The 23,988-nt window shown below is 39.5% G+C and overlaps 1 protein-coding gene across 3 annotated transcripts in view; it reads right to left on the reverse strand.

Annotated features, from left to right (window-relative positions):
* Positions 1-436: 436 nt before the first annotated feature.
* The window catches only part of LOC106920692 (pleckstrin homology domain-containing family G member 1), a 64,064-nt gene continuing 40,512 nt past the window's right edge, over positions 437-23,988 (reverse strand). For all 3 annotated transcript variants that reach the window (XM_014991857.2, XM_014991859.2, XM_014991858.2), the window contains exons 3-17: positions 19,906-20,006; positions 18,018-18,087; positions 12,593-12,639; positions 10,133-10,283; positions 9,645-9,776; positions 8,330-8,512; positions 8,132-8,227; positions 7,684-7,770; positions 6,882-6,915; positions 6,667-6,759; positions 6,519-6,580; positions 6,246-6,437; positions 6,032-6,151; positions 4,098-5,904; positions 437-3,067 (exon numbers count right to left, since the gene is read on the reverse strand). In XM_014991857.2, the coding sequence (XP_014847343.2) occupies positions 2,088-3,067; positions 4,098-5,904; positions 6,032-6,151; positions 6,246-6,437; positions 6,519-6,580; positions 6,667-6,759; positions 6,882-6,915; positions 7,684-7,770; positions 8,132-8,227; positions 8,330-8,512; positions 9,645-9,776; positions 10,133-10,283; positions 12,593-12,639; positions 18,018-18,087; positions 19,906-20,006 (4,155 nt within the window). In that variant the 3' untranslated portion in view covers positions 437-2,087. The remainder of the gene's footprint in view (positions 3,068-4,097; positions 5,905-6,031; positions 6,152-6,245; positions 6,438-6,518; positions 6,581-6,666; positions 6,760-6,881; positions 6,916-7,683; positions 7,771-8,131; positions 8,228-8,329; positions 8,513-9,644; positions 9,777-10,132; positions 10,284-12,592; positions 12,640-18,017; positions 18,088-19,905; positions 20,007-23,988) is intronic.

Consider the following 23,988-nt stretch of genomic DNA (forward strand, 5'->3'; position numbering starts at 1 on the left):
TCATTTCCAGTTGTTTATATTTTATCAAAAATAAAATTAGTTCTGATTTGTCAGGTGATTTGTGTAGGTCTGGCTGCAAAGGATGTGTAAATAGTATGACAAATATTCAGTTCATTAAGATCTTCAGATTGATGTCTACTCTTATCTCTAGAAAACAAAATGATTTAATTGAATGTAAATGAGGCATCACTAGCTTGCAATGGCTGAAACGACTTTAGTGAGATTCATCTTGCGGCCTTCAGATGAGACAGAATCTCAATGGGATTCATATCTGGGCATTAAACAGGAAATTCCTGGACTTATTCTTTATGGGTGGATTTACCAGTATGTTTTGGGGTCGTCGTCATGTTGCAGTGTCCAGGTGTCCAGATTCTACTTTGTTTTTAAGTGATGGGTCTCACTTTTTATTTCACTCATCACAAAAAGACACAAAGAGTAGAATAATCTGAATTTATTATGTCAGATACATTGTCCTGTTGAGCAATGATGACTAGCCAGTTACAAAAATACAGTAAACTTAACTTAAACGTCAAAGCATTATAAAGCATATCTATGGCATACAAGAATAACTCCTAAAATGTACATCTTTACAAAGTGTTTACAAATAAGATGTAAAATAAAAAAGTGCAAAAAAAAATTACCACCAAAAAAAACAAGAAAAAAGCAATGTACAAACAAAAACATACTTCATTTTCCTACTTTGGATTTGATGTTTTTATTTAGCCTTTTCTCCATGTGCTTCTTTATTTTATCTGTGATTCAATAGTGCATTAAAATCTACAATTTTCCAAAAATATTCACAGTTTGTTTCAGATTTTTAGTCCTTAAATGAAAGCACAGCTGTTTTTTTTTAAAAATAAATATCTTTAAATCTAATTTACAGTTTGTGGCTCGCGGTACTGGTGAGACAGCAGGAACGCATTTGAACAAATAAGTCGTATATTGTGTTTCTCATCATTTTATCTGAAATCAAACAACTGTGGGGGTAAAACTCTTAAAACAACTGTGAACTTTAAAGTGTCTTTTATTGTAACGTGACTTTCCTTGCGAGTGAGGAAGTGAAATCAGTAGTGCGATAGTGTCCCATAAAGTAAACCGTTTAAATACATTTGCATTTGAATACAGAAGAAACAAAAGACACCAAATACAGTACTGTAGTCTTTAAAACCAATTCACCTGTTTACCCTTGTGGTCCGTCCTCAAACCAAAACTAAAATGAGCAGATTTAAGGAAAATAAAACAGCATCTACTTACATCATCTACTGCATGTAAGAACCATTTCTCACAGATGAGCTCAATTTTAAAAGAAATGTATACTCATTATTTATTAGAGAATATCTCAATTTTCTTTAAGCATGACTCCCTATTGGTGACCAAAGTCGGAGGAAGACTGACTCACTATTTTAAAAATAGACTAAATTTCCAAGTGTATGTACACTTAACCTACTGGATGTTATAATACCCCCAAATATTTGTCTTTATTTCCTGCTTGTTAAAAGATCCTAAAAGTGACTAGCTAGCCTGAGCAGCACATCTCGAGTTGCACAAATATTGTATTGTAAAAGCAGTTTGTTCACAACTGTTCGATATTATATAATAGCACAATTAAGAAGACGAGCGATAACTGTGCTTTCAGCTCTAGTAAAGATGTAAAGATGACGAGAGGTACAGTCATCCTTAAGAGCAAAATTAACAGATATCCTGAACTACTGCATGTGTACAGCACAATCGGTTGCAAATGTTTCTACAAGGCTCAGATGTAAAGCAGTTTAAAAGTTTTAAAATCATAACTCGTCACAATGAATTCCACCTCTCCAAATTTTTTGGAAGGAAGTTCATGTAAAAGCTAATGATGTACTGTTTTGACCTTTACTTGTGACCTATACTGTTTTAATATATCTGTAACAGTTTGCTAAAAATAAAGCTGCAATCCAAGGTTTGCTTTGATAGATGTATTATTTTTGTCTTAATATTTATTTTTCTCATCAGCGAAAGGTGTGGCATATTTGACGCAAAGCAGCACTGTCCCCTTTCAAACTATATGCGGTGTGTTGGTGCCGTTTTTGGTTTTTAGTTTCCGTGTAGCCTTATGCGAAGCTACTGGAGCTCAAACACTGGAACTTCTCCCTCAGAGACTGGACGATCTTGGGTTGGTTCTGCTGCGGCTCGCTCCACAGGTACTTCTCCAAGTGCTCACGCTCCAGCGGCCTCAGCGGGTGGCAGGAGTGGACCGGAGTGCACGGCAAACTCCGGGACTGGACAGCGCTCCGATTCGGAGTTGATCTTGTGGTTCCCTGGTTCAACTTGTCGCGCTCGGCTTCACTGTCATCCTCTGAGCGGATTTCAACGTAGTCATCGTCATCTTCCTCATTGTCCTTAAAGTTGGCCAAGTAGTTCTGAGTGGCGTTGAGGATGCCACTCAGAGCAGAAGCGCGGTTCAGGACCACCACCTGCTGGCCATCGTGTAAGGTGAGGTCCGACTGTCTGAGGGTGGTCTGGTCTGGGAGGCTGCTCTGCCGACCGGCACGCTTCAGACTGGGTCCACGAGGTCTGTCTGAGGAGGGATCCACATCAGGTCCATTACAACTGAGCCCAGACTGCCGGTGGTTGTCTTGCTGGGGGTTTGTCAGAGAACCAGCTGACTGAGATTGACCCGACAGGGAAGACTTCGAGGTGGGAGCATTAAAGGAAGGATTTCTCTTTATGGAACTGTACACATGCTCTTCTTCACTCGGCGCGGAAATGCACGAGCTCCACCTCTGTGACGTACTGGGCGGGGTGGTCTTGAGAGAAGGGACGGAGGTGGTGTGGGTGAGTCTGTGCTGAGACCTGGAGGACGTTTGAGCGTCTGTTCCCCCGCTGGATGAAGACATGAAGTTCACCAGCTCGCCGTTGCTGTAGATGGAGTGGAGCCAGTCATCATCCAGAGAAGTTTCCGGCATTGACGGAGAGGACGGCAGGCCTGGGTGGAAGTGATGCGAGGAGGCGGAGGTCTGACTGGTAGAAAGAGGAGTGTCCTTAAACATCACCTGGTCGTAGAGCTGAGAGTATTCCGCTATCCTTGCACCTGAGAGGGTAGCATAGAAGGGATAAAACATTAAAACCGAAAACTTTATTTTGTTTATATAGGCAAAAATGCAACGTTTTGCAACACTAGAGTCATAGAATAAATCCGATAACATTGACACTTTTATTTCCGTGAAATAAATTGACTAAAAATACAATTTCTCTGTAGAACTTGCTGAGTTAAGAAGCCATTGACACAGATACTGACCTCATTAGAATGTCTTCTCTACTAACCACATGTGACCTACCCCATTTTTGTTTCAATTTAAAAATAAAAGCTATAAAAATCTCCTTCCATCAACATGTTTTTAAGCAGGATGTAATGATGCACCAAGATATCAATCAACCTTCAGCTTTAGCCGTCCTGAATCAAATATGCAATCTATTTTCAATCAGTAGGTGCCGTGTGCCTGAACTCTACCCATTCACGCTAAGCGAGACAAGCTTTAGTAATTTAGTTGGAGTTGATGGATGAATCATGAAAGTTAGCCATTTTCAGCTTTAGTGTGATGAAGGATAATGCCGTAAGAAGCTATTTAAAAGGAAATATTTTCTACCAAATTCATACAGGCTCTTCATTCAGCCTCCTACAGCAAAGAGCTAGCTCATTTCTGCAAACTTGAGCAAATCCCAGGAAGACAGAACAAAATACGACAAAGTTGCTTTGATTTATTCTTTTTAAGCTGAATATGAAACATTTTGTCATATGCGGAAATCTAAAAGTGAGAGTAAGGGCCCATATCCTTAACTAGTGGGACTGTTTACAGTTAGTGACGCTAATCACCAACATAAGATGCTAAATACAGTTAAAAATGTCTCTTTCAAATGGGAAAAGCCCTATTTTGCCATGACAGTAATCTTCTAGTTTATATAATCTTTGACAAACTACTTGCTTATTTTTGAATTCTGCTAATCTGCTAAACAAGAGAAATTGTTTTTAGAACGCACTAGCAAAACTTGGTGTACATGTTTAGAACGATGCAAATTAAACAGAGAAAGCAGCCATTTTGTAGATAAATGTTTCTTCTTACCTATGGCTGCACCCCCTTGTTTTTTCTCCTCCAAGATGGCGGCAAGGTCTTTCTGTTTCCTTTCCACTCTGGCTCGACTGCAGGAATCTCCTGGGTCCATGCTCCTCATTCGCAGCAGCTGGTTGGCTTTCTTGATCTTCTGACTATATTGCCTCGCCATCAAGAACACACGGCTCTTTGTTTTGTCCATGAACTCCAGGGGAAAGTCCACAGACTCAGCCAGCAGGAAAGATGAGTTTGCCAGGGGGGAGTCCAGCCCTGCCAGCTCCCCTGGAAACAAACTTTGGAGGTCCTTCAGGGCGCCCTCTCTCGGAGCAGCGGTCCGTTGCGGCAGCTCCACCAGATCATCGTCTTCAAGGCGGAAGCTGCCGCTGCTGAGGCGCGCCAATCTGTTTCGGATGCTCTTCACTGTGCCTGGAGGGGGATCCGGGGTGGCAGGAAGGGGACGGGATGCAGGGGCAGGACTGTGGATTTCTTCTTCAGTGGTACTTTCATTTTGACAATCAGGAAGGTTGATGAGTGGGATGGTGAAAGATTGTGTGGAGGTGACAGGTGGGGGTTTGGGTTGGTGTGCTGGTTGGCTAGTGCGTGTAGGGCTGGCAGTTTGAACAGCAACCACAGGGCAGCTTTTTGTAGGGCTGGTTTTAGCAGACAAGATCTTCTTAGACGACTCATTGGAATTCACAGGGAATGCAGCAGGAAGTCGTTCAGCTTTCTTGGTGTTCTTCATGTAGTTTTCTAAGTCATTACAAAGCTCATAAACCTCCTCAGACATCCGATCAGCTCTCTTGGAGTCCCGAGGAGAGACTTTAGATGCAGAGGCAGGATAATTTGGCTCCGCAGAGCAGAGGACAGGATTAGATGTGTCAGATTCTTCATTCTTTCTCAAATGGAGGCTGTCCTCAGAAACAAACTCTGCAAGACTTCGAGTCAAATCTTGCTCTGATGATAAACTGCCCCTTTCTTCTTTTTCTTTACTTCCTTCATTGCTTCCCTTGAGCTCCACTGACGGTGGCTCTCTGAAACAGATGGTGTCATATATATTTTCTTCAACTATCTTAAGATCACAGCTCCCATACGGCTTCATGTCTTGTGTGGAGGACCGGTTGCTTTCTGATGAACTGTCTGGTTCAATGAGAGACTCTCTGACCTTTGCAGCACTTTGTTCTCTCGCCGACTCTTTCTGCACCTGGATTTCATCCGCATCCCTCCTGATGAGACCCATGCTCCTCAGGTCCTCGTAGCTGATGTTGTCATACACGTTTTCAATATCGTCCAATGTCAGCTGCTCGGCTGAGGAAGACCCAGATATGTCATTGCTGGACGATTCGGTGTGAATCACTTCCAAATTGCTGTGACAAGTCTCGTCATTCCCTGGTCTCTCTTGAGCCTCTGTGGCTTTCTCTCCTGCACTGCTTGCCCTTCTCAGGACTCTGCTGTTATCAGCGGGAGGGTCAACTTGAACTGTGGGCACCTGTTCAACATGCCAGCTGCAAGGCCGGGCTGTTCTGGGTGACGACGGAGCCTCCAGTCTCTCGGCGGGAAGTTCTGGCTCTGCTGCGCTTGGTTCTGTGGGAACAAACATTTGGTAGATGTCCTCCTCCTCGTCTGGCTGCATCGTTCTCTGTCGGGTGGGAAACATGGCCCTACGAGCCCGGTGATCAGCCCAAATGTTCCTCACTGAATGGTCCGTTTCTGTCACGACTACAGCGGGAATTGGAGAGTCTGGAGGTTCCTCTGTCACACGAGGGGTCCTGAGTAGTGGAGGATGGTGACTTCCATCCCTTACTAGGGATTCCCTGGCTCGCTAAGTTAAAAAAGTAAAGCAGAAGTATAAATGTATATGTGCCGAACTTCATCTGTGGACAAAATGACGTCCTAAGAAATGGATGCTGATGCCAAGTTAACATTTCAACCTTGAATTATTATCCCACCTGCAGGTCTGAGGCACTCATGTTAAAGGATTTCCACTGCTCTATGCTGTCAACAGACGCCTGAGGGTTCAGTCTCTTTCTGCTGCCTTTGCCGGGAACTTTCAGTCTCTTTCCACGACCCTAAACAAAGAAACATTGGGGCACAATAGTTATAATGAATAATTCTTGGGATACAAGCGTCTGCTCAATCTGATTTCATCCGACATAAACTCACAAGAATGCTGTCATCCTCATCGTCAGCATCCTGCTGATGCGACTCGTCCCCTTCCTCCCTGTCGCTGTGCTCGTAGTGATCTCCAGGGTCCAGGGACTCTTGTGATTGGTTGATCAAGCTGCGGCTGCGGCCGATAGTGCCCAGAGCCAGCTGGGACACGGGGGACAGCAGGGTAGCACCTAGACTGGTACGCTGGGGAGGAGAAGAAGCAGCAGCATGTTTAAATATGAGTAAACAATCACAACTGGTCTTAACTGTTTGAATGTAGCTCACCTTTTCACCATCATTGTTTGCAGCATTCTGCTTTGCGTTCTTCAGTAATTTGGAGAGGGGCTCTGGGAAGGTATATTAACTAACATTTAGAATTACCTCCTAAAGTTTCTTTGGATCAGTATCTTTATTCAATCTTTTAATTTATCACCTTTTCTCCGTCCTCGACGAGGAGTGGGGCCTTCCTTGGTTTGAAGAGAATCCTTCTTCTCACCATCAGGGCTGTAGTGAAACCCAGGGTGGTCTAAAAAAACAAAACAACAACAACAAAGATCACAATTAATATTTAAAAAATATGACCACAAGTGTATGGATAAGTACTACAATACAAAAACTGGACATGAATTCCATGGAGGCAGCACTTACGTTTTGCATCCATCTCCAAAATGGCTTGTTTGGCCTGGAATTTGACAACATGAATATAGAAAAAAGGTTACTTCATTATAAGATTAACAAAGGGCTTTCTTACACTAGGTGGCGCCACATTACAGTTTTAATTTGTTTTAGCTTCAGTGGTTAAAAAGCAGTTGGTACAATCAATTGCATAAAATTGTAATAGTATTACACATTCCACTTTTCCAATTATTTGTTAAAAATGGAAAAAAAAAATTATATAGTTTACCTTAAGCTTCCTAGTTATGAATTATGTAGTGTTATATTACATAAAATACATTGAGATTTGAAGATGTAATGTGATAAATGTGAAAATGTTCAAGGGGATTGAATATTTTTGTAAAGATTGCAAATTAACTGTGATAAAGTGCGATATCCAACTTTCTGCCTCTTACTACAACATAATTTCCGTATTTTATTAAGCATAATTGGACACACTGAGTAAGATCTAGATGAATAAGTTCACAGCAATATCAGTCATGCACAGTACAGTATGTTTTGTTATCTTGAAATACTTTTCTAATTGTACTTTGTTATTGTTTTTACTAGACATAAGTAGCATTGCACAACAGTAATGCTCAGTGATTGTAATCAAAGGACATAAATGCCCAATTTTTTTTATAGGCAGAGTATCAGCAAGACAAAAAGGTAATAAATCAATCAACAGAAAGCAAAGAACACAAGAAAATGTAAAGTAATATATGGACAGGATAAAGAGGACATATTGGTGATATTTCCAACAAATTCCACTCAGTCTGCAGTGAGCTCGTCTCACCTTGGCTGGAATTTTCGCTGGATGGTTTTCAAGTATGAGCCTTTTAAGGTGCAAGATCCACATACGCTTGTCTTGCTGGGATTTGGCCTGAGGTTAGAGCACAAAAACAGAGGTAAGAAGATTATGTCATACATGGGCTTCAAATGGGGCAACATGATTCCTTTAAAATACGACTCCTGCACATCACACGTTAGATGGTCCCCCCCTCCCAGATGAATGCCCAAAAAAGAGCGGTTAGGTAACAAATATCACAGCTTTTAGCCATCAGACACTCAACATGTCTGAGCAGCTCATTTTAATGAGTTTTAATGTGCAACAAAACGATAAAGCTGTAAACTATCCTCACTCTTTCTGGCTCTTGCACAATGCTGCCAGTAGCTGCAAAGGGTTTCCTAACATGTAATTACAACCAAAGCAACATTTGCATCTGGACACTGTGTTGCTGTACCTGAACTGTGTGCTGTAGTTTGGGATTCTTGTAGTGAAACACACTGAAACTCAGTGGTTCTTTAGGAATGACCTCCACCAGCATAAGGTTGCAGCACTGGAGGAGACGAGCAGAAAGCCGTCTTAGAATTGCTGCTACAGAGCAGAAAACGTCTGGTACTTGGAGTATCTGTGGGGCACTTCAAGTTACAGCACTGACCAGAATGTGAGCCTTATATGTGTAGGTTTCTTCTCGCTTCTTGGTGATCAGCAGCAGTTTGTCAAACAGGAAGAGGGTTCTTTCATTCTTGGCTCTCTGCAGGCGAAACGTTCCTTCGAGAACCAACTCCCCGTATCCGATCAGATCTGGGCCCTTCCAGTTGGTCAGGAGGCTTTGGATTTCCTGCAGTGAGGATACAGAGAGGAGTTAGACGATCATGTTTATTTTGACACAAAACAGGAAGAGCAATTATGTAATTGCAATGAGCATAGAACATTTCGGGACTGTCCCAGAAAAATAATCACACAATGGAAGTACAATGATTGAGGGTGAGACTTCTTCACTATACATGCTACAAGAAAAACCTTAACCAAAGTTTTTTTTTTTTTTTTTTTTTTTTTTTATCTAAAATGAGTAATTACATTTTCCATCTCACTTAAATGTAAAGGCTGATGTTTGTTTGCGAAATGTTTCAATTTGGATTTTCTGTAATTTCAGTCTTAAGTCATTTGATGCATTCTACTTTTATTGCCCATTTATTAATTTGCTGAAAATTAGCACTTATGGCTACATTAAGCACATTTACATAATGGACAAAAGGTAGAGAAAATAGATTAAATGTCATTAAAGCACAGAAGTCAACATAACATAAAAATTGAGTGGCAAAGAAAAATATATGATGGGGACATAAAAAGGGAGATACACAAGTTTTCTTTGAATAGCTCTGATTGGTAATCAGCATATCAAAAACCAAAAATCTTAATTCTTTACTATTTATTAAGTGTATAAAAAAGGTGACAACACTTTTGGTCTATGCACTTCTGTAAGCTTAAGGCAAAAGAATCCTAAAGTTAGAAAAAGATGCTTTGATACATAAATTCAAATACTCTTTGAAATTCCTTTGTTGGATTCATATCTCCTTCTGTTTTACAAGTAACTGTCCTTAAAATGATTTAAATCAGTCAAAACTTGAATTAGAAAGTCAAACCTCTAAAAAAGACTTAAAATTAGTTTCAGCCAGTGAAAGCCTGATTGATGAATCTCTTGTATAAAGCCCAACAAAAGCTGAAAATACATCTTGTGTCGATAATGTTTTTACACATTCCTGAATTCCTGCAGACCATCCCGTCTCCCGGCAGATAAAAGAAACAAGCATTGCCTTTTATGCCTTCCTTATGCAAGGCCATCATTAGGAGGGCATCTTGCGTAAGATATTAGGAATATCGGGGCTTTGGTGGTGAGTTCACATGACTGCTCAGCAGGATAGGAAAAGAACGGTCCTTTTTAAGCTAAAGAGTGGCCAGAAAGCTTTTACCTGCAGCCTGACAGCGTGTTCGTGTTTCCTCTTCATGTCGTTGATGTGCCAGGCCACTCTCTGCATGGTGTCGATGGCTTCCTGCACCACCTCGTAGGTCTCTGTGTCCTTTTCCATATGGTTGGCTATCTCCTGTACCATCACATAAAAATGAGCTTCAACTTAGCAAATGCACACACACGCGCACATACACACAGGAATGCTCACTTATTTTGTGTATATAAGAAAGGAAATACAACATGGGCATTCACAAGAACAGTCGTACTGAGCGCCATATGTTAGAACATTTGGCTTCTCCAACAGAGTCATGCTTGAAGCCAAGCCAACTTGACATTTGCAATGATATGGATAAAAAAAAAAATAAAATAAAAAAAAAAAATATTAGTTTGTGCTTGCAAGTATGTTCCTGCTCTGACAAAGGTAATTTTTTTTTTGCACGCCATTTTGTGTGTGTATGTGTGAAACTGACAGCTGGCAGACAGACTTACGTGCAGCAAGAGGTGGTACTTAAGGATCCGCTGCACTGGCTTGAGCAGGTAGGAGCCCAGGGGCAGGGAGTGCCTTAGAGATTCCTGGCGCTCGCGGAAGAACTTGGCCAACGCCTTGTTCCTCATGCACTCGGTTAGCACAGCCACTGACCTGTGGAGACAAATCTCAGGGAATAAGATGTCAGAGTTGAGGAAGCTGACGGCAAACTGGACGAAGGAAACTGTGACGTATTCTCTGAGTGACAATTCAGAAAATGACAACTTCTGATGTCTGAAAATAATTTCCTAAAAGCACAATACAAGGAAGATGAACTTAGGAAAATTTGACAAAAACCACAAGAGTTAAGATTTCAAACAATGGGTTAAGCATGGGTTACAATTTACATCATTTAATGATACGCATGGACCCCTAAAGCAACAAGATGATTTAAATTATTGAAATTATTCACATATTTCTATGTTACAACTACAAAACAATTTTGTGGTCGTAACAATGAAGTAGTATATTGTTGTAAAGTTGAAGAAAAGTGTTACATTGCTTTCTAAAAAAAAGTATTTCAGAAAGCATCTTCTGATTTTATTTAAGTGGATCAGTGTAATGAGCAGAAATACATACATACACCGCTTTATAGATGATTAATAGTAAAGAAAATATGAAAATCATTCACCATTGTTATTTCCACTTCATAATTACAAGCAACTTTGTGATGGTTTAGAATATAAATCCCAGTAAATCCATTGAGGTTGGTGGTTTTAATGGGAGAAAGTGGTTAAAAGTTCAAGTAGTGAATGTTTGCAAAACAATTTTAACCTGTCTTGTTTCATAGTACATTGAATCATACCATATATTTCTGTACTTCTCCACTGCATAAAAACTTATTGATCTTGCTGCCATACGTCAGTGTGGGATGTCAGTTTAACTGCGTGACACATGTTGAATGCTTTTAGACTTCACCAACCTAAAACAAATTTTGCAACTCATTCCCCTGAAACTGCAGCCCTTTACAACCTTGTAAGAAGCAGATTTACTGCCTGGCATAGCTTCGTTGCTGTGCAACCTACAGAAGAATAAAAAGCTTTTTCGGCACAGTGGAACAAGACAGAGAAAGACAGTTGTGAACTTGTCTTTTTTTTTTCTTTTTCGTCTCGTGTATGTGTGTGTGTGTGTGTGTGTGTGTGTGTGCATGTCTGCATGTCTAATTCCATTCCAGTGCGGCTCCAACACAGGCCTCACATTGTTCTGGAGGAAACCCGACCTTAGAGATCCCAATGGCCGTGATGCATCCACAGCCTTAGTGAGCGTGCGTTTATGTGCAAAGCGTCTCCTTGTGTGTGACCTCCGCTGGGGTCGCCAGCTGTGGTGTGGATGTGGGAGAAGGCCGACCATAAACAGCTGATGACGGCATACAAATCAGCATTTAATTAGTCAGTAACTTGCAGGCATTGTCCTCTCCTGTGCTTTTCTTGGTAAGAAGATTTGTAGCCTGAGGAGAAGGTGTGTCGGACGGAGCAGTTTGTCAGAGCACAAAAAATAAACTTACGTTTCAGGCCGATTTCATCACTCGCAACGTTCGCAACGACACAAAAATACCCCAGATTATTCCCCCCGGGTGTCCCAAGGCACCGCGGTGCTTGCACAAAGCGGAATAAAACATTAACGCCATTAGGTACGATAAGGTGACAACTTTAATACCCAGTCTGTCAGCATGTGATCTGTCACAATAAGAGAATGGAGGGAGAAAAAAAAAATAGTGAAAGGAGCAGGAAGGAAGGCGGAGAAACCCCGAGGCACATCTGATGGCAGACACTTTGACTCCTGCCGTAGGAGGCCTGCAGAAGAGTGTGTCAGCTTGTCAGAGAGGGGTAAAATGTACTTCACTGAATGGTGCTCACAATAAAGCATGTGTAGATGATGAGGGTGGGATAACATCCATACACAAATCTAAAGAGCAGGACAGATGACAACACTTCCAGGAGGGGAGCTGAAGTTCATAGAAAATAGCTTTACAAATAAGAAATGTAAAAACCCCTTTTGGATGAATAAAGGAGTCCGTTTAAATGGGTTAGGGTACAACTTTCAAAGATTACCGGTCTTTGAACACTTACTGTATAATGCTCACAACGACAACAAAGAAACTCAACTACTTATATTTGCTTAATCATTTTCATGAGAAAAAAAAATATCCTCAACAACAATTTTAAGCAATTTTGAATGGTAGTTACAAATGGCTACTTTTCCAACTTTCTGCAGCAGCCAGCTGTGCTGCATCCCAAACAGCATGCTTTTACCTAAGCAGCAGAAACATGAGATGATGTAGCTTCAGCTAAGATTTTAGGGATTTATTATTTTCTGAGTGTGCAATGATGATACCATTTCTGTTAGCGTCTCTACTTCTTTCTGTACCTGCAGCCGCGAAAGGACTAACGGACATGAACACTCAGAGAAAAGTAACTTCTTACCGTGGATAGTTAGTGCAGTACTGGGTATAAATGTGGAACTCTTCACTCTGTAAAATAAAACATAACAGGAAGAGATGAAGTTTAGGGAATCTGCAGCAAACAGAGTATAACCACAAAATATCCATAGGAAATGTGTTGGTTCAGAACAGAGTTTGTATCATTTGAGCTGGAGAGTCAGCTCATCAATAAACTAAATCTTGGACAAAGGGGAGTCTTGATCAATTTAGTCTCTGGACAAATCAAAGTTTTGACCAAAATAAGTTGCCGTATTGAACACAATACCAACTAACATCCTGAAACACTTGGGACACTTGACACCATGCTATGCTGTTGACCAAACTTAGTTGAAAGACTAATAGTAACCTCAGATATGAAGTCCAATTTGGGTAAATAATTCTAAAAACCTGAATTTTTCTTTATATTGGAGCAAACATCTTAATGCATCATTTGAATTACAAATACTCAGTAAAGTCAAGACTCCTTAGGCAATAAATGCATGCCATCTGGAAATAATGGAGGTCATCGAAAGCATGACTTTCTTCCTTTGAGAAATTCCACAAGCCTGTAGTGGATCAATCTTCATCTAGTAGTAGTTCCTTCCATATTAAATGTTCTCTTCAAAAAACAAAATGTTTCTCTCTTATAAAACAAGATTGATGGAACAGTCTGTTTATTTCTCAAAAAAACATGTTTGTATTTGCAGAATTGCTTTTCACTCCTGTAACCTGAAGATGCCTTATTTTTGTGTGCAGGAAACTCAAAAATGGCTTAAAGTCACTAAATGCCTTCTGAACTGACATTTTATACCTTTTCATATGTTATTTATTTAAAAATGGACTAAACTGTGCAGTCTCTCCAAATACCATTGTGCACGGATTTTACGATGATGATAAAAACTATTTTATTCCTTCTTATCTAGCTGAATAAGTCCTTCGCCATACTCTTGTTTGACTTTGCTGCTGCCATCACAACCTCCAGCACATTCCTCTATATTTTATGCTTCAGATCAGAAGTGTTGTCGAGTCTCTTCTATGCTTATTTTCTCATAGTTAAATTTCACATTCACAATCCTAAAGTTTCCCCAATGGTTTAGACCGTCCACTAAAGCAACTTCTAAATGTGGACACTCCAGATGTTTTTGCTTTCTCTTCTGGAAGTTTATCTTCTATTACAACTTAAGGTGAACTTAAGGCTAATGTATTTTTATAGGTGAAAGTCACAGCTTCAAAATATAAAATGAAATGCTCACAATGATCTCATTTTCTTATGACTGCAGTGACGATGTCTGCGAGTTTTAAGCCTGCAACAACAAACTGTTGAAATGGTGGGGTGAACAGAAGGTTGCATTACTCTGTATTGTTGCCTACTATGCGATATTTAATAGGAAACTGATTTAAGGAAATCGAATACCAGCAATGTTTCTCTGGCAGCATTTAATAGTAATTTAATGCTGTGGTAAGGAGAGAATAAATTACTAACGCATTTTCATACCAAAGACTCGGGTGGGCATAACAACAAACTTCTGAAATATAAGAAAAAAGTGCATCTAGAATAAACACAAGCTAATGGGTTTGCTTAGCTTACCATCTTTATTTAATAACTGTTTAATTTAATCTGTGCTTGGAAGCATTGCTTTTTTCTAGTTGTGTGGTCTGCAATTTTGCTGCCAGGTCTCCCTGACAATCTCTAAAGTTGGTTAAAAACTAGAGATCAGAAATTGGCCACAAGATTCCAATCAGCGTGTCAATTGTCATGTTAAAATGCTTGCCATTTTAAACACTTCTTCCCTATATTATATTAAAAAGTATAGTTATACATACAAGTACACATAGACATCAGCAACAATCCAAGTTATTTAGCTTCTGAACAACTCGTATCTATATAATTTTGTTCCGTTTATCACCAGTTTCACCTTATCTGCAGTTAATTTCAGCTTTGATGACTAGCTCTTTATTTCATGTTTACTGCCCTGCACAATCAGAGCCCACATACAAGGCCTCCACTCTCCTCTGCTCACTCATCCCAACTGAAACTCGTGCTTGTAGCTTATGATTAGCAGAGCTTCCAGCCTTTAATTCGCAGTTTATCCCAACAGCTCTGAGCGGGCGGATTAAATTGCCCCTCATTCCTCATCGCCGCCCCTTTAACTGATACATTTTCCCACCTTGCATACCTCTCTGAACATCAAAAGACATCAAAAGGGGCAGCGTGACTTTATCAAACCTGGAAACAAGGTCTCCTCTTCACATCAGTCAAGATTTCACTTTGTTTCTGTTTATGCAACATCTTTTCCTGAAAGGTCAGTTATGGACATTTTCAATTCTGTCTGTCCATGTTGTCCTTTTAAGTTTTGAGATGAACTCTTTTCTCTTGTGAAACCAGGACTCCCTGTTAACTCTGTTAGTTTTTCTGTGTGTGTGAGATGAGCAGAGGACCAAACAGAATGCAAGATTTCAGGAATAAACACAAACAGAGGGCAGATGACAGAAGCCTGTTCTATCCTTTGTACACATGCAAACATACAAAGCAAACAGACAGTTATGAGCATCTAATCCATAGTAAATTAACATTCTGCAGACACCACATTTATGCAAAAACAAACTTGAGCTTTATCTCCAATTTAATCCGATATATAAAGCAAAGTATATAAACAATGTATTCCACCAAAATATACCAATAGGAACTCAAACTCTTCTGAATTATTAGCCTGAGGTACTTCGTGGGAACCGTCCTAAATTGAAAAGCAAAGCTCCTTCTTCCTCCTCCTCATTGTCTGCAGCATGCTGCCGCCACAGACTGGTCCTAAACACAACCAGATGTGCCACCATCGATTTCTGATGACAAACACTCCCCAATGCACACTCTTAATATCCCTCTGCAGCTAAAACACACAAGACCGCAAAGTACATAAATGGCCCTATGGAAGCAAATTTTGCAACGTTTGCACACACTGAAATGAAAAAGTAGGCACATCTACAGAAACTCTTTGAATCTAACCAGTTCACCAGCAGACCTTGGAATAACTCACATCTGTAATACACTTCCCTTTTTTTAGAAATATATACAAGCCATGGTAAATCATATAATCACCACATGCTGATTCTTCATGTTAGAGTTCTGAACACTTATGTGCAGCTGGTACCCATGCGGAAAAGGAGACATCTTCCTCTGCAGTATAGAGACACAAATTATATGGAAAGAGTTTGACTTGTTGGAGCTGAAGCCAGTAATCACTACAGAGGGAAATAAAAAAAGGTTCATGCTGCTTCACAGCCCACTCATCACTTTAATAACAAAGTAATAAAGCCCAAGGTTTTGCTGCAGCGATGATTTCCCAAGAACAGACCGATCAAAGTGAGTCAGCAAGTAGGCATTGAACATTGTAAATCAAAAAAAAGAAAAAAAAAAGTTTTAGCTTCTTGTGTAATTGTTCTCTTTGTGCTTCAATCAGTACGTAGCAGCCCAGGCAAGACTTTGAAAGGCTTACTCATGGCAAGAAAGGTCAAACAGAAGAGAACATGAGGATAAAATGCCAATTATCTGAGACAGATTGACAATGGAATCCATATCTTCTTCAAAAACTGTGCAGGGTTGTGATTCTTGGTTGTTAAAACTTGAAGATAAATATGCTTATGAGTGGTTTTCTGGGTCTTAGCAATCATCATTAAGTAATAAAAAAAAAGCAAGCTCTGTTACAAGACATCAGTCTGGAAAAATATGAAGTCACACATGCAGAGAAAACAGCAGCTTTAATTACCACGCAAAGTAGGAGACAGTCAGGTGGTGACTAAACACTTGTAGAAGCTGAGACTCATTTCTCCAGACCATAATGACAAATCCATGCAACCAGAGTTAATCATTAGAAGACTAATATAATTTGGTGTTTGAGAATGTGCGTTGTAGCATAATGGTTTCGGCATAATTTTCAGGCATAAATTAAATACTTAAACAGGACATTTCCAGTTTAAATCCAAAAGTTTTTTGTGGCTTTGAAGAAACACCAACTTTAAATAAAACCTGCAAAAAACATCTTAAGAAACGATAGGATGGATAAAAATAAATTAAAGCATAGATAGAATGATACAATAATAAATGTACACATTTATGCTCTGTCCTGTCGCTTAAAAGTTCAGAATTATTTTACCATTCTCTATTTTGATTCTTCCCACTTATCCAGATTTGGAAAATACAAACAAATTCCAAACTTTTCCTGACTCGGCCAAAACACTAAACCATAAACTGCCTCTTCATCATACAATGAAAACAGAATTGGTATGAACCAAACCTTCATTAAAGGTTTATTTGTAGAGAACCTGACAAATAGATGTTAAGCCCCAGTAAAAGAGAAAAAATAAAATATCAGAAAGTTGTGAGGCAAGGAGTTGGTTTTATGCCATCTAAACGCGGTGCAGACATTTAATATGTTTTGTAATATTGTACTACTGCAAAATGGTGGAGGCATTCTTTTATCTCGCCATGATTCAACCTCACTCCTACATTAAGCAACTTTTAACACCGCAAAGATATTTCATTGCCTTAATGATCCACATAACAGCAATTACAAGAAAGAAAAAAAAACAGTCAACATCATATGACTCATATTAGGTCCAGTAAGTAGAGCATTTATCTGGAACCAAAAGATTACCACAGCATTTTCTTTCTCTGACAAAAATTTTGTTTTGAGAGTTCCTACAACATTAATCAGCAAGATACAGGATGTTTGTGTATTTCAACTAATTACCCAAAAAGTCGTGTGGGCTGCAATAAAACAAAACGACAACAAAAAAAAACAAGTGTTTCAACAACAGCTGCTGTATTTTGACAGTAAGTGATGCTGAATGGGTGTTTCTCGTTTTTGTATCTGGTCAGACAGTGGCTGTGTGGTTGTGGGAGTAATTGCAGTATGGCAGGGCGGGAATGTAATATGTTTAGTAGGAAGTGCTGGAATGCAATACATTATCACGGGACATGATCGTGCAATCACTTCTGTGGGACCTAAATGAAGAGTGGGTGTAGAAGATCAGCTGAACCACATGAACAGAGGAATTCTTGAAGTAGAGTTGCTTACAGAAGCACTGCTATTATTCCTACTGTTGAAAAACGATGACTGCATTTTAAATAATGGCTATAAATTCCTGTGAAGCCGTCAATGCCTTCCTGACCACCCCTGCTGCTAGTATCACCTATGAACACCTCGCCTCTTAATGCTTGTAATTTTCTGTGATTTGTATTTCTTAGAGAAGAACGTTGGCATAAAACTAAGGTTGCATGGCAAAAGTTGCCAATCAGACTGCAGAAGGCAGTTGCACAGTTACAGCTAAGTCCTTGAATAAATGAAAGTCATTAGCCTTCACAACTGAAAACTGAGATGTGAACAAAGATAAAAGAGAGAGAAGGGGAATAAAAGACGCAGGATCATATTTACCTTGGATACGAAGCACTCTGCAATGGCCACAGGGTCTGCGTTGCACTTCTCCAGCTCATGAAGAAGATCCCTAAAACAGACGACAGATGTCAGAAGCAAAGTTGGAACTGTGCATGCTGTCATTTTCCTGATTTTATAAACTTTAAACTCCAAAGCAATTCCTCTTAATTTCAGGAGTAGGAGGCAGGTCAAATGGCGACTCGCACTGAGCAAATGAACTTCCATGTATTCACACAACCAGCTCCCATGTGTAAAGTTATATGGGTATATTACTGCACGCTGAGGAAAACGGACTGCTGCTGAGGTTATTGTTCTGTGGCAAGAGCATGAGGTCATCATGACCGCTTGAAACTGCTTTAATTCCTCCTTTGACGGGCCAGCTTGTCTGTGTGCAACTGCCGAGAAATGAATAGGTGGGAGAAAATGGTCGTGTCTCCAGACCACCATGGGCGATGCTCCACTCGCCACATCTTCTGGATTTAGAACTCACAAGCGCACAAAAAGATATTGTAAACACACCTGACTGCTGATCGAAAGCTATACTTAGACATCAGCGAGCACCTCAACCCAAATTGTGGAGCCAGAAAGAGAACAGGGACTCGGGGTGTGTCTTTAAGCTGCAAAAGTCGTTTCCAAACAATATTTCTGTCAGTCTAAATTAGCTCTCTGAATACGTTTTAAAATTATTGTTTTCACACCATAAAGCTACTTCAAACACTGTCAAAATAATGTTACTTGCAGTTAGTTTTGACTGATTTAACATTTATGGTACACATTTTATAGTGAGGCACTTAAAATAGTTCCTCACACTGTGGGCCCAGTAAATATAAGAGTCTGAGGTCTGAAGCCACATGTTGACTAATTTGGCAGCATGCTTAAGTTTATTGTCCATCTGGAAAATATATTTGTGTCCAAGCTTCATCTACCCGGTTGATGTCCTGAGATATTCAAGTATCTTCACATATCGGACTTTTTTCATAGTGCCATCCATTTTCTGAGTGTACCAGTTCCTTCATCCACAAGATGATGCTCCTATACACACGTGTTTCATAGTGAGGATAGTTTTTCAGGCTTGCTTTTTATGTTGCTTTGGCTGGCATGCTTTTGTTTTCCCAAAGATTTCACGTAAGGAAGCAGCGGTTTGGAGGTGATGTCCTTAAATACATCCACAGATCTGTCTCCAATTAATTAAAACATTGTGAATTACAAAGCCATGACTTAATCATCTGGGCTTTTCCAAATTGTTTAAAGTCATTAACAATTGGACTTTGAAGAAAGCAACAAAAAATATAATTATCTCTCTTAATATTTTGACAGTTGGCAAAGAGAAATACATTTGGTAACCTTAAGTGACCTAAATCAGAAAATATGAATCTGTTAAGTAGACACCACACCAATATGACTTAGTAGTAATGAAAAGCACTTCACTGCAATCAGAAATAAAATGTCTGAAATAAAACCTAATGTGGCAATTTAAAGCTTAAAAAAAAAGTCTAAAGAAAATTTTATGAATAACCTTTTATAATGCTACATGAAAGCTTTTCTTTTTTTATCCTTTTTGGAATGCATTGTAATGTAGCTGATGATATTTCAGATCATTAGTTTTTTTTTTTTTTTTTTTTTTTTTGCCAGGTTTTCTTTATAAAAGGTAATCTAATTATTAATTTTTTTTTATTGAAATCCTCACTGCACACTGATATGGGTCCACTCTGGAGAGTTATCAGAAAACAGCCAAGGATGATTTTTTTCCCAGATATCAGAATCTAAAAATGCTGTAGACTTTGTCAACTAGGCTGCCAGGGACATCAACTGGTCTCTGCTGTTACAATTTAATGTCTGACTTATTTCTTGAGGTTGAATCCATTGGGCTCCTGTGTGTGTTCAGTACCTGTTAAAGTGGTAGATGTCCCGGATGTTGCCGAACAGCGAACTTTTATCCTCCGAGCTCAGGGCCAGTCGAGACTGGTTACTGATGCACTCCAAGTAGTCCTGTAGAGACAAAGGCAGAGCAGTCAGGAGAGGGACTATAAACACTAACGTTCACATCTTGATTCACTTAAACTCCGCTGACTTTGTTTCATGTTTTCAGCCTTTCCCTTCCCCCTGATTTTCACTACATCAATCAAAGATTAAAGAATCACATAAAAAATATTTTAAAATCTAAAGTTCTCTTAAAAGTGTGAACTTTAGAACGTCATGGCTATATTAAAGTTAATAAGTCCCCAGTCTGGTGTGAATCTCTTCATTTTTCCACTCATTTTATTTATCTAAAAACTCCCAACCATCTGAGATAGAGATTTGTCTATTCTCAGATTTAATTGTGCAGAAACACTTTAATCCAAAACAACCCTCAGAAAGCTTTCTGAATAGCGTTTTGGCTTCTTTTAAAGTTAAAAGCCTGCTCACTTTCCGTTTTCTGTAAACAGTTTGACGAATAGATGGTGCAGGCTATTATGTTGATACAAATTAGTTAAAGACAGGTTTAACAAGACTTCATTAAAAACAGGTACGTGTCAGCTTGGGAGGATTTCACTCGGCACATCTTATCACTGCCTCAATCGCATCCGTTACTGATGGGTGCTGATACGCGTGTGGATGGTGTTTAGACAAAAGCCTTCAACTTCTCTCTGCCCTACAAGCGGAAAGTGAGACGTGGAGAAACTAGGACGGGTGGAAAGGTTTCCATGCAAGTTGCATTTGGACTTTCTACAGGAGAAACTTGTTGCACAGCACTGACTGAATGTACATGTCACTTTGCACTAAGGTGGCAGTCAAAGAGAGATCACCAATGTAAAAACTTTGTGTAGCGATATCGGATAGGACAGATATATCCAGAGTAAACATCCATTATGAAGTGTCTGATATGTCGGTCTCAGTCGGAGCTCTGGTAGTATCTGTTCCTGCAGGTCTGAGTTCATTCCAAAAAACAAGCGTTGGCAACTGGCAACCACTCCCCACCAGTCAAAAACCTACGCACACTTTGGTAATACAAACGATGCGCTGGATGAACATGAGATACAAACTCAACACTATTTCTGTAACCAGACCCTGCAAAGATGTTACAACACTGAGAAAATAAGAAAAACAAGACTGTCCTGAACCTGCAGAAACACCCAGTAATCATTTCATCACATAAAGCTGCCTTTATAAGATACAAAGAAGAGGGAAGGTTTAGGGAGTTTCCCCATTCGTTTTCTTCAATTTGTTGACTGTTTTTTTTTTTTATTTCTATTCTGATGGTTAACTCAAGTTCCTGTTGTTGTTTTGTTTGTTCTTTAGTAATAAGAACAGCCGAACCCTGGACATCAGTCCTTTCATCTGCTTTTGTTGAGGTCAAAGGATGAAAAGCTACCTTGAATCAGTGTGTAGACCTTAAATGGGCTTCACAACTTTTTATTAGGTTGACGGTCTCCATTTTATTTTACATTGATGCACAGAAGATTTCATGCTTCACCACCGCAAACAAGGATTAATTAATTAAGTATGACTTTGATTTGCCTTGGAAATCTGAGATAACTAGTTGTGTCTAGTTCCAACTTGGAATAGACAAATTAGCTTAACAACAACTATGTTTATTGTTTTTAGAGTGTTATTTAGATTATTAAATTATCAGGTTGGCACAATGTGCTTTCGAGTGCTTCAGGAACCCAGGGTTACTCATGCAACTTCTTTGAAGAAATACTTCTTTAAAAATGTGGACACTGACATTAGCACTGGGGACGTTTGTACTTGCTGCAACATGTTTTGCACCGAGATGTTATTTTAGATTTGAATAGATTCAGTGGCAGGCTAACTCTTTTTTTGAACAACTTGCACACAACAATAGCCTTTTCCAACATCCCATCAGATTGTTTTTTGAAGCAAATCTTAACGCCCGGATGGGCGAAGTCGTCATTGATCCCCGTAGAAGAGTTTGCGTGTCAGATTTACGGGTGTATCAGAAACATGCATACAGAAGATTCTGGTTTGAAATCTTTGTGGGAAAAAAAAAAAAAAAAAGAAACGAGAAGCAATATATTGCATTAAAATTTTTTAGCACATTACAATCTATGTAATTAATCAAAAATAGTCTCAACCCTAATTCATTAACAAAATCATATAGATTGTGTCCATTATGGTTAATAACATACAAAATATTAAAAGTGCAAGACATTTTATTGCTGCAGCTCTGACTCCTTGTGGGAGCCATATTGGATATTGAGCTTAGGATGATAGGAGGGACATCCAATTTTCAGAGTTATATTACAACTTTGGCAGCCAATCTTTTATTTTATGACTTTTAATCTACAAGAGAAAAAAAAAAGTTGACATACAAGTTGAACTAAAAGGCATAATAAGAAATCGCTGATCATGGCTTAAGACAGGAAAAAGTTTGGTGGGAAAGCACAATCAACCTCTAATATTAATTGATAGATCCAAACATTTGAACAACTTACTAGACTTCAACCTACTGTCTTAAAGGTTCCAGAGCATCACAAGTTAAAGTCAGCTTGATTAGTTCTGCATTAATTAGGAGAATCGATCAATTGGATTGTGGGATGGAGATTCATCAAGTCTGTCCATCCTGACAAAATGGACACTGTCAGGATCAAAGGGTTTGAGGCATAGACTGGGATTTTGGAAATCCACTACGGACAGGCTGGTGGTTATGCTGAGGGCTGTGTTAGCAGGTCATGTTTAGGATTTGTTGACTTTCAGCAGCAATATGTAAGGTGATGCTTTATTAGCCACAGGGTTAGGGATCTGACCCGGCGTGACCTGCTCATATCAACATGCTCCGCCTCAGTGAGCTCAACAAAGGTTAGCGTTCAGACCAACACATGCACACACCTGAAGGTTGACTCCCTCCTCTGAGCATCAGACATAACAAGTACAAACCTGATTCTTTCATGTGTTAACCATTAACCTCGAGCAAGTCTTTCCCCAAACATAACCCTAACACTGCGCCACAGTAGGAAGTGATTACTCCACACAATGCAGAGTGCAAACATCTCAATCTTCACGCTCGAGTATTTTCATAGGCCAGGAAATGTCTGCAGACTATTTCGAAAGTGATGGACAACTTTAAATGCCCCAGGTCAGGAGGGAGTTTGGAAAAGTAGGAAGGGGGAAAAAAAGATCCAAACAATTTCTAAAACTTTAAACTTAGCCGACTGGTGATGGATTGGTCTGGTTGCACATATTAGTTGAGGGAAGAAATTACTGATCATGCACCAAATACACAGCATAGTTGGTTAAACCCCTGCCACAACTTCACAAAAGATGAAAAAATGCACACACAAATATTTAAAATCATTAGACACATCACTAAGAAGAAAAAAAAAAAAAGGAAAAACGGGCAAGAATAACTCGCAACGGCAGTCCTGCTGACAGATGATACACAGGTGAACGCAGGGGAGCCTGGGTAAATATTTGTGCTGAGGCTGTCACACCCTCTTCCTTTGCAGGAAGCATTTTGGGCAGAGGGATTTACTGCAACACAGACTGCGGGACAACTCACACTGGGCAGTTTGCTGTGTGTGTTGTGTGTGTCTTTGTTTTTCTTTTTTTTGCTACAAGAAAGAAGAAACCTCAGGTGCAGAATTTGCTGCCATTGGTCTGTGAATCGAAAGCAAGTTATTTTGTCACAAGTCAGCACTTTGAAGGAAAATAAGTAGAAGGAAAATAATAGATGGTTTTAGAAAAACTTAAACAAAAACTCTAAAAAGTGTGGAGTGTATAGACTTCACCTCACACACCAAAGTAAGATCCAATAGAACCAGCTATCGAATTGGAAAGTCTGCCTGTGTGTAATTTAATCCAGTAAAAGATAGCTGTTTAGTGTTGGAGAATATTAATAACTTAATGTCATGTGCTTCACAAATCTGGACTTTATGGAAGAGGAGCAAGGAGAACACTGACAACAAAGCTATGAGAACAATTAAAGATTTTGTCATTTTGGAGTAGAAATAACCACACAATGCTTAAAGCA

This window comes from Poecilia mexicana, unplaced genomic scaffold, assembly GCF_051168715.1.
Source record: "Poecilia mexicana isolate PSO_F unplaced genomic scaffold, ASM5116871v1 scaffold_21, whole genome shotgun sequence".
Classification (NCBI taxonomy): Eukaryota; Metazoa; Chordata; class Actinopteri; order Cyprinodontiformes; family Poeciliidae; genus Poecilia; species Poecilia mexicana.